This window comes from Balaenoptera borealis, assembly GCF_965194805.1.
Source record: "Balaenoptera borealis genome assembly, chromosome: 1".
NCBI classification, from domain to species: domain Eukaryota; kingdom Metazoa; phylum Chordata; class Mammalia; order Artiodactyla; family Balaenopteridae; genus Balaenoptera; species Balaenoptera borealis.
This window is the reverse complement of record NC_138860.1, coordinates 54,018,790-54,032,461: the sequence shown is the minus strand read 5'-3', so window position 1 is coordinate 54,032,461 and position 13,672 is coordinate 54,018,790. Positions and strand designations below refer to the sequence as shown.

The following is a 13,672-nucleotide window of genomic DNA, read 5'->3' as shown; positions in this document are numbered from 1 at the left end:
TCATGCAGGAGGTTAAAATACATCATGTGACCCTCAAAGCAATAATATAAGATTTCAGGAAGGAAATCCAATTATTCTATGTAAGGAAGAAATAGTACTTCTTTCGAAAAAACAATTCAAAAATTTTAGGATGTGATTGAAAAATAAGAAAAGCAAAAGGTTTTTTAAAGTTTTAAATTGCCAAGTTCCTAGCTGAGGTATTGGTTTTCTGTAAGCCCATGATTTTGCTGATGGTATGTATATATATACTGGGCACAGTGTAAGAGAGAACTTACCAATTTTCATCCATACAATGTCAAAAGGATAAAAAAAAAAGGGTTTTCCTCTGTATCTCATTCTCTCATTACTTATATTGACATTTTGTGTGTAAATAAAACACAGTAAATGCAAAATATAAACAGCAGTCCCTGCCCTGAGGCTATATGGATGAGAAAAGTGTAAATACAAAATGAAAGAAATGTAAACTTTAAGGTGTTCACAGAACCATTAATTCCCTCTGCATATATTAGAAATATTTTGGCTTATTAGTTAAGCTTTTAAATATACATTTTCTTAACAAGAGAGAAATGGTTGGGTATATTCATGTTTTGATAACCTTAACTTCTCTCTTTTTTGAATTACGCTATTTGGATCCAATTAAAAACTGCATCAGTATTGATTGTTATAGTTAATGAAAAATAGCCCTGCTATTGTTATTTCATAACTAACAGGGTTTGGGTAATAAGACTTCATTTAAGTGCATTTCGCTGCCCAATACTGTTACTAGTCAAAGGATTTTGCTATCTTCTAACATTTGTAATGTTGTCATTCCAGATGACTCAAATGGCTGCCTACTTACTTCCAAAAGATATGGCATAAAGTGTATCAGATAAAGTCTACCAATCCCTGAGTCTCTTAAGAAGAAACCATCTGAGACTCTGGGAACGACATTTTCAAACAGGATACCTTCAGGCTTGATTTCTAAGTTGAGGACAGATACGAAACTTCAAACTTTGAAACTGTTTCTAGAATAGAATGTAAAGGATAGGAGAGACAGTGTCTGAGGGCGGATGCACTAGGAATGGAGGAAGGTGGGATAGCAAGAGGGGCTGCAGGAGGCTTCACTGACCACACCATCTTTGCAAGGATGGGAGGGAGTACTTATAGCTTCAGTTCACCCTGGGGGCCCTGTGCTCCTGCAGAAGCCACAGGCTTTCCTGAATTTTTGGAGATGGAGATGTGGACCCATCCACATCCAAGAGGGCAAGCCAGAGACAAATAACAGACTTGCCCACCCTTACCCTTTACTCAAGCCCTCTGAACCTCTGCGCCCTCCAGCTTAGTTGAAAATAACATAGAATAAACTAAAGTCAAGCTGAAGCAGTAATCTCTCCCATTTTATTTGGAAAACTGAACATCACTGTTGGTCTGCCATGCGTAACCAGTAGCATATGAAGGAAAGAGCTCAAAGAGTCCCAGGTTTAAGGCTGACTTTTGTTCTCTTTCCAGTTCAGTGTCCACTTTCCATTAATTCCTGCCCAGGGGGGCTCAACAAAAAGCATTAGCAACGTAGGGCTTCTTGTAAGGGTTATTACGTTTTAAGGACACCATTTATTTCCTCAAATTCTTTGGCATCCTTGATCAGCCACCCATCCCCACAAATATGTGCACACATACGCATGCATACACACACACTTCTCTGGAGAATCTATTGGAGCACCTCATTCTGAGGATGGAAGATGGGGTCCTTGCTACACTGAAGATATCATGTAGCAACTAGGACAATCTTTGGACTGTCCTCCCACAGATGCTCACACCACTTCCCCAACCCCCACTAAACACACCTTCTGACACCTCGCCTGTCTTAACCTCTTACACTCAGGGTCTTTCTTTCAGACACAGCCACTCCCAACGTGAGTTCCTGGGAATCTCTTTACAGTTCTCTTTACCCTAAACATCTTTGTGGTGTTACAAAAACTGGACCTTTGAAATGGTCTTGGACCAAAAGAAAACAAAAACTATCCATCACAATGACCGCTTCCCACATTGGTGGGAGGATGTGGATAGCTGGTGGAAAGTCTACCATTGTACCCTTCTTTTCCATCAGACCACATGATAAATACAAAAACAATCTGACCCCTGCATCTGTCACCCCAAGCAATGCCAGGGCTGATTCTGCAGGTCTGCCCGATCTCACCACAATCTGGAAACTACAAGCTACATTGAAGAAGACAAGCTTCCCTGAGAGAAGAAACAGTGGTCTTTGACTAAGGATGTACAAATACTCTAACTCTAATGTTATAAACCTCAATTAATTTGTAAATGTGAGGCACAGTAAACTGATTTACCTGCTCACTTTCTGGCATATCTGGACACTGAAGTTTTTCCATTTGCTATTCAAGGACTCTTTTCTCAACCACATAGTTTAAACAAAGCAGAGCAGCTGTGCATATGCAGGTAATCTATCAAGTCAGTTATTCATGGAGACACTGGCTGAGGAAGAAATAGAAGGCTTGCATCCTGAGATTTTATCAGAGATTTTATGGGGATATTTTCCATGCCAAGTATTTAGATAATGAAAATTTTAATACATCTAAAATGTGCTCAGTTTTCCCCAATCTAATACACAAAACTAAACAACACATAGTGATGGTACCAGAGTAATAGATTAATTAAAGTTTAGATCAAGACCTCGTTTGGTTCTCTGTTGAATTTCCTAACAGTGAAAGAGCCCATCCCCTCCCATACATATAGTCCGCAGATAAGCAGTCAAGTCTCAACCTGCTTTCAAGCTACCCTAGGAGCAGGTGATGTATTGATTTTACTAATAAAAGTACCAAGTGAATCAGGCATGTTCCATTTCTACTGGGAAATGCATTCATTTATTCCACAAATAATTATAATTAAGCATTAACTATGTGAATGCATTATTCTAGGTGTTGAAGATACACCAACAAGCAAAACAATACCAAACAAAACCCCTGCCTGCTACTGTAGCACTTACCTTCTAGTGAGATTCTAAAACACAAGTTCCTAGAATTTTAGGAAAAATTCTCTAATTTTCAGAAGGGATATCTTAGAAGGGATGTTGATGGTGATATTTCTGAGATGGGCTAGAGAGAAAGGCAAGTATCAATTGTCACACCCTTTATTGTAAGAGGAGAAAAAGCCAGGACTGACTTTCTCCCATCTGGGAGAAGAGGGCTCAGTAGCAGCAAGCAGCTTGGCAATTCAGTCCCTCAGCAAACATTTATGGAGAAACTGTTACAAGATATTCTGATCTAATTGAATAATGCCTTTCTAAGACAATCCACTACCCGCATCTGACATTGTCTCTGGTTTGTAGAAGTTACTCCCCATCGAGGCATGTTCTTAGAACAGTTGGGTAATGGTGGTACAGAAATAACTGCAATTTTTACTTACACCACAGGTGGAGATATTTCCCATAAATGGGAAATGTACTTATTGACAAGTTCAACGATCAGACTGTGGAGTTGGGTCCTACAGAGCTATGTCTACGGCACCCACACTCTTAATGTCAAGGAAATATAAGCCATAGCCTGAGAGGCTACAGTTGTGCTGCGTTTACCATGACTGAGATGTGGAGGATTCTCAGCTCCTCTTCCGCCGACTCATGCTGGGGTTCTTCAGTTGGGTCTTGTCCAGGGAGGCTCGGGGCACCATCTTGGTGGTGGATGTGAAAAAGTAAAGTGCCATTCTCCAGCCACTGCTGCCTCCAGCGCACCAGAGGGATGTCCTCCGTGTTCCCCGAGATCTCTAGAGGACAAACACCAAAGGCACAGGTCAGAATTCCAACTGGACCAGTCCAAATCTCCTTTTCATCTCCTTCCTAGACATTGGTACCAATTAGCCAGTGTCAGATGAAGATAACAAAGGGTTTCTAACTATAGTTAAGTCAGGCTTACTGCTGCTCCAAATCTCAAGGAAGGGAAGAGGCCCTGAGAAGAAGAGAATTATCCCCCCATCAGTCTTTGTACCATAAACTAGTAGCCCAGCCTCTCACCCACTGAGAAAAATACAAAGGTAAAAATTCAAGTTCTTCCCCATATTTCTATGATCAATAGCATCCTTTACTTAGCACAGTTTGAATACCCTGATGACCCCTTGAGGTAAACAGAAGATTCTTTGCCTCTTGTAAATTTGAAAGTGTGAGTTCCCTAGAAATTACTCTGAGAAACCAGTGAATCTGCCAAGGAGAGAGTTGGTAATTACTGTGCAGGGAACTGGCACTTATAGAAGAGTCCTGGGAGGTTACTGCAGAGCCACTGGAGCTGGCAGGTTATTTCTAAAACCGCCATCATTTGCTGCATAGTCCACTGGAGATGTCTGATACTTGCTTTGGCAGGTAAAGTAACGTTTTAATTCCCTTTACTTTTTCTCTTCATTTTTGCAGAGCAAAGGTGGTATACATGAGAGGGCTGCAAAGAAGCAGGCCCTTACCACAGACATAAGCACTCACCTGCTTTCAGAGCTCTAGACCCAGGCACTGAAATATCAACAACAAACAAATAACAATATACCAGAACCTACTATGTACTTCATACTGTAGGTGTTAAGTGATGCTGCAGAAGTATACTGTTATGTGTCCCTTTCTCTAATATTCCTAAGCAATATCAGATCCAAACTTTGAGACATCCCACAACAGAAAGAACCTGATTAATCCAGCTTTCTTGAGCTTCATTTGGCCCTAAGACCATTTTTTCCTTAACAACTATTATCATCCTCGGAAACTAATATTCTGCTGAACATACTTTGGCAAAGCATTGCTTTATAAAATTTCACTTTTTTTTGAAAGGCATGGCTTCTTCTCCCAAAATTTATCACCTTTGACTAAACAATTCATTACACGTAAAGAAGATATAGTAAGATCCCTTTAGAATAGTATTCTTATCAAGTTACCACAATCATAAAGAAGAAAGCCATTTTAAATATTTATAGAGTTTATAAATATCTTTCACTCTTTGTGGGAGTGTACAAATGATGTTCTGCTGTATTTATTTACTTATATAGTTATTCATTAATTTATTTAACAGACACACAGTGAGCATGTATTATGTACTCACCAGGCACTGTTCTAGGCGCTAAGAGACTAATCTAAATGAGGCTCTCAACAAGTTCTCCAAAGCAACCCACTGTGAATGAATGTGTAAAGTGTTACACCACATGCATAAAAGTTTTGTGGAAACAGAAGAAGGCAGGAGTAATCTTGCTTGGGTAGAGGGGGGAAGATGGGAGGAAAGTAGCGTTGCCAGAAGAAGAAGATACTATAGTTTTGGGCCTTGAAGGGTGAGTGGACTTCCTATAATAGATAGAGAAGTGGGGAACAGACATTCAGACATTGATAGGAGAATACGGAGGAGGAGGAGGAAGATGAAGAATACTGGCTGGTCCTCTCAGGGAAGGTCAGTGAGAAGGATTCATGAGCCACAGGTCATCAGCCCATGATGATTCCCTAGCTCATCCTACCATCCTACCTCTCCTCCGGGAAGGAGAATAAACTTTGGAGTGTGCAAGAGGACGAGGGTGCAGCAAAAACAAGGTGCTCGGAGTCCCCTTCATTCTTAGCCTCTCCCCCTAATCGCCTGAAGGGCTTAGTCATTCTGTTGGGCTGGTAAGCTGTCCACGCTCTGGAAGTGACCGGCACAAGCATCTAGGAAGCTGTGGTGGGCAGAGGCTATGCAAATGGAAGATCCCCTGCAGCCTGGTCCTGGTTTTCCCCAGGCACAGCTCCATTTGTTAAGTGAGGCAGTGACAAAAGCTTCCTAAGTGCATCTTTCCTCTAAGGGGTCTTTACAGATTTCCAGGTGAACAGAAACCCTTCGGCGCACCTCCAAGGGTGCCTGCATAGACCCGCGGCTGCCGGATGACACTTCATCACAAGTCCTGCAATCACAAACCCCACTCGACAGCACTCACCCTTTCTAACCACTCATCAAGCCTCCACATCAAAGCACTGGGAAGGTTCTTCCTGGGAAACACACCCTTCTCTCCCAAGTCCATTTCCTGACATTACAGTAGAAACCAAACTCCATCTCCTTCTCATCAGACATAAGAATCACAAGCAGCGACAGCTCCTAATAGAGCACCTAATGGCACAATTAAATCACCTAGAGCAACACACATCCAGCCTCTTGCCTGCACCTGCTCTATTCCACACATATCAGGTCCCACTTTAGCCCTTCCTGTAACTATTCAAGAGGAATCCAGCACCTCATACCTCTAAAGCACTCAACAAACTGGCTTTTTATTTCCCAGGAGAGCCTCATCAAGGAGGCCAGGCTCATTACCCCTGTTTTAACTGTGGAAGCAGAGACAAGTAAATACCCAGACCAAAGTCACCCAAGCCTGACACAGAACAGGGACTAAGACAGATGAATGAATTTCTATCAGATCCCTTCCACCTCCAACACAGGCATCAGACGACGTGACCTTTGAACATGCATAAAGAGAGGAAGCAATTGAGTTGAAAGCCCATGGGGTCTTTCAGGAATTCTTGTGCCGCAGTATTTAAATTTTTTGCACAAAGCCTTAGTATTCCATGAGTTCTTTTACAACTGAAATATAATTCACATACAATAAAATTCACCCTTTCAATATATACAATTCAGTGGTTTTTAGTATATACACAAAGTTGTGCAACCATCACCATTCTAATTCCAGAACCTTTTAATCAGCCCCAGAAGAAACCCTGTACCCACTGGCAGCCACGACTGTTTTTGAGAAGGAAGGACTCCTGCTCCAAGGTTCTAGGAGTGATGGTACCAAGGAAAGAACGGGTGCAGTGGGGGTATGGGGAGGTGGGCTGAGAGCACAGAATCTCTAGCCTCGGCTTCCAGCCCAGCCCTCTGAACCTATCTATGGGTTATTCATGCCAAGTTCCTTTGGAAAATGACATCCTGATTCTGCCCAGACCAGAATCATCATAGAGGGGAAAGGGTGAAGGAAGGAGGGTGCCATACCTGCCAGTGAAGGTGCCTGTCACTTTTTAGATTGAAGATAATTACAGAATGATAGTTTCCTCCTTGGTTTTTTTCCCCTCTCCTGGCAAGATCTGACACGGGAGAGCTAAAATGCTAAACTAGGAACTTACTTACTTATGCTATATCTGGCCTGGGTTAACCAATGAAAAATCACACAGGGCACAGTAAATGTCTTGTGAATTTCATCGCAGTGGGGCTGAGATCAGAGCTTGGAACATCAGCGTAATCATGTTGGTCTGGATGTCAGCAGAATAGCTCAAGAAGAATAAATGCTCAGAAATTGCTTTACCAATGCAAGCCTGACCTGGGACTCCCAAGGAGCAAATATGGGAGGTGATCAAATAAGTTACTTTAGTCCAAGACCTCCTGAGGGCTGTGGATGAGGCTCAAACAGAGCCTTTGCCAGTGTACTGAATAAAGCAAGTGCCAACAGGAGCCTGCACAGTCATCTCAATATACCACAGGTGGCATGAGCACCACAGCCATCATCACACTGGGGGGCTGAGATCTCCAGAAAGGTAAGGCTGCCCTTACTTTTAGCATTCCATTTGTCCCATTCTTCCCCTCTGTTAATCTCACAGATCTCAGCACCTCCAAAATTCTGGAATGCCCGAAATTTACAGAAACCAGGGTGCCATTCATTCTTTTTTTTTTTAATATGTTTTTTTCCCTTGTAATGAGAACTCTTTTTTAAAATAGTTACTTATTTATTTATTTTATATTTGGCTGTGTCAGGTTTTAGTTGCGGCACACAGGATCGTCTTTGCGGCATGCAGGATCTTTTGCTGCAGCACGCGGGCTCTTTGTTGCAGCGTGCGGGTTTCTCTCTAGTTGTGCCATGCAGGCTCCAGAGCATGTGGGCTCTGTAGTTGCAGCACACAGGCTCTCTGGTTGTGGCTCGCATGCTCAGTAGTTGTGGCGCGGGCTTAGTTGCCCCGCCGCCTGTGGGATCTTAGTTCCCCAACCAGGGATCGAATCTGCATCCCCTGCATTGGAAGGTGGATTCTTAACCACTGGACCACCAGGAAGTCCCAGCCATTTATTCTTGAATACACAAAGATCCTTGGAGCACACTCTATTTGCCACATTTAGCAAGTTGTGCTACATGGTTTCTACTCTCAAGGAGCTTTTGGTCTAGTAAGAAACTGAAGACAGAGCCATGAATAAGTACTCTAAATCGTAATAGCAGTGCTGGGTGAGAGGGTGGTACTTGGCTGGGCATATAGCCTTGGAAAGGGATAAAATGGGAAGAAATGTTGGGGGGCAATTCGAGATGAAGAGAACAGTGTGTGTAAGTGTGTAAAGGAACAGCAGGATGATGCATGTTTGCAGAGCTGCGGGAGGTCTGGTTATGCTGCAGAGTGAGGATATGGAGAGGAGTAGTAGAGGACTGGGCTGAAAAATCCAGATTGGTGTCAACTGTAAAAGTGGTGAATGCCAGTTTTAAGGAGTTCAGAGCTAATGGAAAGTCATCCATGGTTTTATTAAGCAGAGGAATGAATAAAGCCACGAGTAGAAAGATGAAGAAGACCCAGAAAGAGTAGCAGACAGACTAGACTCAATCACAGTCCCAATGTAACTCTGATCCTATATTCTGCAGGGTCCACAATACTAAACTGGAACTCAGGAGACCTCGGTCTAGAGTAACTTTGAATGGGACGCCTGGCTTTGAATTTTCTCATCTGTATACGGATGAGCTGTATTGATGAATTTTAAGATCCTTTTGTAACTTGCCATTCCACAATTCTAAATCCAAAGGGTGTGCTTCATGTGACCACCTAGAAAGGCAATGATTTCAATGTCCCAAGCGTGTCAAATCCTCGCTCCAGGCTAACCTGCACTCTACCTCTTCCCTCCCTCTGAGCACAGAGTGGACAGGTTAGAGGTGATTCGAGTAGACTCTTTAGAGGCCAGGCCCATCTTCAGACTGGACCTCAGGCTGGTGAGAAAGGTTCTTATTCATGCTGATACAGATATGTGGATTCTAAGAAAGAAACCTTGGAACTTCTGGACACAATAGAGAACCAGGAAGATGGGACCTTGGGCAGGGAAAGTCACACTGCAGAATAACCTGGGATGGGGAAAGGCAGAGAGAAGGAGAGTGAGATGAAATCACTTTTAAATTGGCCTTAGTCATTGTTCTAATGTTAGCTTGTGTGCTGTGAGCTTGCAGCACTGTCTTTTTGTGGGGTTAGCTTAGGACACCCAAAACTTGCTACAAAAATCCCTGGTCCTTCTTTAGGCAACCCCACAGGCTGAGAGTCCCTGAACTGAACTGCTAAGACACATCATATCAGAATCAGAATTTCCCCAAAGGACAACTTCACTGAGGACCAGATGCATGATGTCTTCTTTCAAAGAATCTGGCAATTTAAAGTCAAATGTGGATTTGAACTAGGGAAATTCTCAAAGATCCTTTAATTCATTGAAGAACTTAGAGTAGCTTAGGTTAGTCCTGGCATTCTGGGCCCCTTTCCCACTCCTGGCAAGGCTGAGTTTCAAGCTAAATCCAGTTGTGTAGTAATGAGGTGGCCCAGGTGTTGAGGTCAAGTCAGAAGGAAGCATTAACTTGTCAATTCTTAGCCTCATGTTGAGGGCACCTGATGAACTGACCCTGCAGTCTTTCGAGATTGAGGGTGACACCCCTGATGGCCATTGCTGACTATTATAAGACCCTGCTTAGATCAGGATTTTCAAACTCATTGTTAATCTTAAAAACCCTTCCTCCAAACCAAATCTAATATGGCTTCCGAGGGGGTTCCCCAGAGCAGAGTTAGAAAAGAACTGGATCAATTGGAAGACAAATAAAATGCACAACCATGAAATTCCCTGCCATTAGGGGATTGGAGGGGGAATGTCTATGGGTTATTAGTTTTGCTTGGTTATTTTTTCAATTCTATTAAGTGTGGTATTGTGAAAAGCCTCATGTTCTTTATGAAATAATTACAAGGGAAAGGGAACATCTCTAAAAATAGAATCTAGCCACCCGTCCACCCTATGCTATCTCAGCTGTCATTCTGAGTTTCCCTGTGCGACGAGGATTAAGCGCAGAACTTTAGTAGTGATAAGCTAATTATCCCAAACTAAGAATAACAAATGGGTCTTGTCCATCAGTGACTATCATTAAGGTGACCAATGGTAGGCCTGTGATAGAATTACCCCCTTTTCTTCCATTCTTTTTTACTCCCGCCCCCCAATCCCCATTTCAGAGTTTGAAAGATATTGATGGTAGGTCTAGTTTCCCACATGGTCTCATTATGGTCTTCCAACTAAAACTATTAACAGTGGCATTAATTTTCAACACCTTTGTAAGAAAATAACCTGCTTAAGTCAGGGGTTACTAACAGTAGAGGATCACTAATTATCCTGTAAATCTTTACTCTGGTATCAAACGTGACCCAAGTCTTTAATGTCTCTGGAACAGCAGCCTCCAAAGACCCCAACTTGTTCCATAAACATAATGAAAGCAGTGCATTAGTGTCCTGGCCATCTGTGAAGAAAGATGAGGGCCAGATGAAAATCAGACAAAGGAGAGGGATGCAGAGAGAAAGGACAAAGTCGGGAGAAGTGAGGACAGGAAACTAGCCAGAGAAACAAGGTCCCATAGGTTGAGTTGGCTGGGCCTCCACACCTCTTGCCATCTGGTATGGAGTTCTGGTGATGCAATCCCACATCACAGAGTAATAGCCACATAAAATAAGGTGCCCTGCTGAGCCTGAAGTCCACCAGCTCACCAATGGCTTGCCTGAAGTTTGTGCCTATGTAGGCGTGGCTAAGTGAACAACCAAATGGGAGATAGTACAGCTAGGTAATTCTTTTGTGAAGAGGTTCAGAATCCAACTGGAAATGGAACTCTCTTTGTGGTTCTTCTATTAAACTCACAGTCGGCCGTGGAGCTGCTACTTATCATCTCATTCTCACTCCTCTGCCCCACCACACACAACTATGTGAGCAAAAGCTTTATAGCAAAATGGCTTAAGATTTCAAGAATCTCTCGCCCAACGGAAGAACAGGATGTTCCTTTTCCAAGTAATTCAAACCTTTTTGACTTTCTAAGATTTGGAATAGAAATTTCCACTTGTGACAAGAAGGATAACTGAATTTCTATTTCCTCTGCTTGGTGACATTTGTTCTCAATGGCAAAAGGAAGAGAGCCTCAAATCATTAATGATCCAATGATAAGAAACAGAATGGCAGGTTAAAGAGAGCTTTGGATTGGGGTGGGAGGGCAGGAAAATGAGGCTGCTATAATTTCCCTGGAGCCCACTTTTCTCATCTTCAAATGATGGGACTAGAAGGTCTCTAAGAACCACACCCCCAGCTCTAACCATGGTATTCAGTGACACTGGCTCTAGTTAGACTCCAAATCAGGTACAGTCTAAGTTTCTGCATGCCAACTGGATAAAAGTCTCTGGAAGTTTTTTCCACATCAGACTTTCCTCTTGGACTTTGGGATGCTTCCAGCTTAGTCCAGCCTGCCAACTTATAGACTGGCTGTATTGCAACTCTTGATAGTGACCAATGGAAACTCCAATCAGCGGTCCCCAATAAGAAAGAATCATCTCGTTTATAGATGTCTGCAAAGGGTCTCCGATGAGTTTTTACTTTATGTGTTTATGTGAACAAGGTAGTCTAAATAAGAAAATTTCACCTGATTTCTCTCTGCAGCCCCACAAATATCCCTCTATAGAGCTATATTCTAAAAATCAGAAATGTCAGCTTCCTTTAAAGCTGCTTACCCACCCACTTCTCTGTTTTCTGAAGAGGTTTACAATGGACTGAAATAAACTGATACCAAAAGCAGGAGTGATGAGAGAAAGACATAACGACTCGTACAGTCCATAGTATGTTGTCTCTGGTGGTGGGTGGGGGAGGAGCAGTGGAAAGCGGAGGGTGGTTTTGTAAATCAGACTTGATGAAAAGCAGTGAAGCATTCTATGGATGCAGCTGGAAGTAGGTCACTCTGTGCTACTCTGTGCTGGCATGAATAGCAATCGAGCAACTGTGCGCACATTCTATTTACCTAGCCATGGAGATGAAAACATTCCCGTGGGGTGAAAATGCAGCCAAAACGTTCTGACACAACCAGAGAGATGAGGAGATGTTCAAATGCCTTATGATTTTATCCAAAATGGTTTGCTTGTTCCTACAACCGTGTTTCTCTGGATCTTTTCAAACCTCTGCAAAGAGTTTATCCACATGATACTCATTAAAGTCTCATTTGAAAGGGAAAAAAAGCCCAAAGCTCTTTGAAAAAGGCAGAGTTATCTGAGCTACAGATGTACAAAGAAGATTTTTAAATATATCTAATTCTATTCTCCACTGCCATCTGACTGACCTTTGTAAATTCAGATAACAGCACACACTTAACAAAATCTGACATCAAGTAAGATGTGTAATAGTATTTAAACTTGGTAAAGTTAAAATATGTATTTACGGATCATTTCATACACTGCAACGAGAATAAGTCATTTTGAAGCCTGCGGTTTCACAATTGAAATTCTGATTTGAGCTTTGCAAGCCCTTGGGGGCCACTTTCCCGTAGTGCGGCGTTGGAAGCAATATGGACACATGGGTTTGGGAAAACCAGGACGCTGGTTGTAGGGTGATTGCAAGGAAACTGCCTAGTAGATCCAGTGAGAGCTCTGTGCATTTCGAGTCCTCTCTCGTACTCTAGTCTTTTATTAACAAAGAGCTTAGTATTTGCTGTAATTCTCTGATCTCAAACACTGAGGTCCCCTCACCAGTTCTCATCTTATAAAATGGATGGGAAAAGAAAATGATAATGACCAAATCACCCATAAATGACTTACAAAAGGAGACTAGCCCATCGCTTGCCCTAAACTGTCTTGATTCATCTCCATTTCTAATTAGTTCTCATCCACTTGGATTTCTGTCCTTATCATCTATGATTCAACTCAACAGTAATGATGTACATATTATGTGCTGGCCTCTGCTAAGAAGCCCTTTCAACATTCATGAACTAACTTAATCTTTAATGACCCTTTAATGTGGGTATTTATATTTCCATTTTACAAATAAGGAGCTCCAGAAAAGTCAAACTACTTGACCAAGTTCACCCAGTAAGTAAATACTAAAATTAGGGGAAAAAAATTCCTAGTTGTTTTGGCTTCAAGGTTACTGTTCTTTTCCACTATTTCAATTCCCATTCTCTCATTTTGCACATCTCAACCCCAGGATAACAGAAGTGCTTAGCAATATCTGGCATACAATGAATACCAATCAACATCAATATCATTGTCATTATTAACACTGTGGTTTTTGTTGTCATTATTAGTATCACTCACATAAATTCCAGAATTGAGCAATAATCTTTGACAGAGTTAAGCAAAGGGTAATTTTAACTGTCACAAGCTGCTTAAAAGTCTTCCTAAGTCCAGGAACCATTAAGAATCAGTTCACTTCCAGTGAGGAACCTGGCCAAGTCATATTTGTATATCTCTCTAATGCTCCTTAACAAATTGAACATTCCTTAGATACCTCTGATGAAACCCCACTTAAACTATCTTTGCTTTAAGATCTGGCCACAGGGGCTTTCACAGATGATGCCATGCTGTCCATGTTCATTCAAGGCTGGCATGCAAGGCCAACTTGGCTAAGCTTGCTATAAGGCACTTAGCAAGACACTCAGTAATTAAAATGGGCAGGTCATCCCAGATGGACATGGGGCT

The 13,672-nt window shown here is 42.2% G+C and overlaps 1 protein-coding gene across 1 annotated transcript in view; it reads right to left on the bottom strand.

The window, feature by feature from the left end:
- Nucleotides 1-13,672, bottom strand: part of ASTN1 (astrotactin 1) — a 329,878-nt gene that overhangs the window by 197,992 nt on the left and 118,214 nt on the right. Inside the window, exon 2 of the mRNA XM_082365716.1 lies at nt 3,569-3,756. Within this exon, the coding sequence (XP_082221842.1) occupies nt 3,569-3,756 (188 nt within the window). The remainder of the gene's footprint in view (nt 1-3,568; nt 3,757-13,672) is intronic.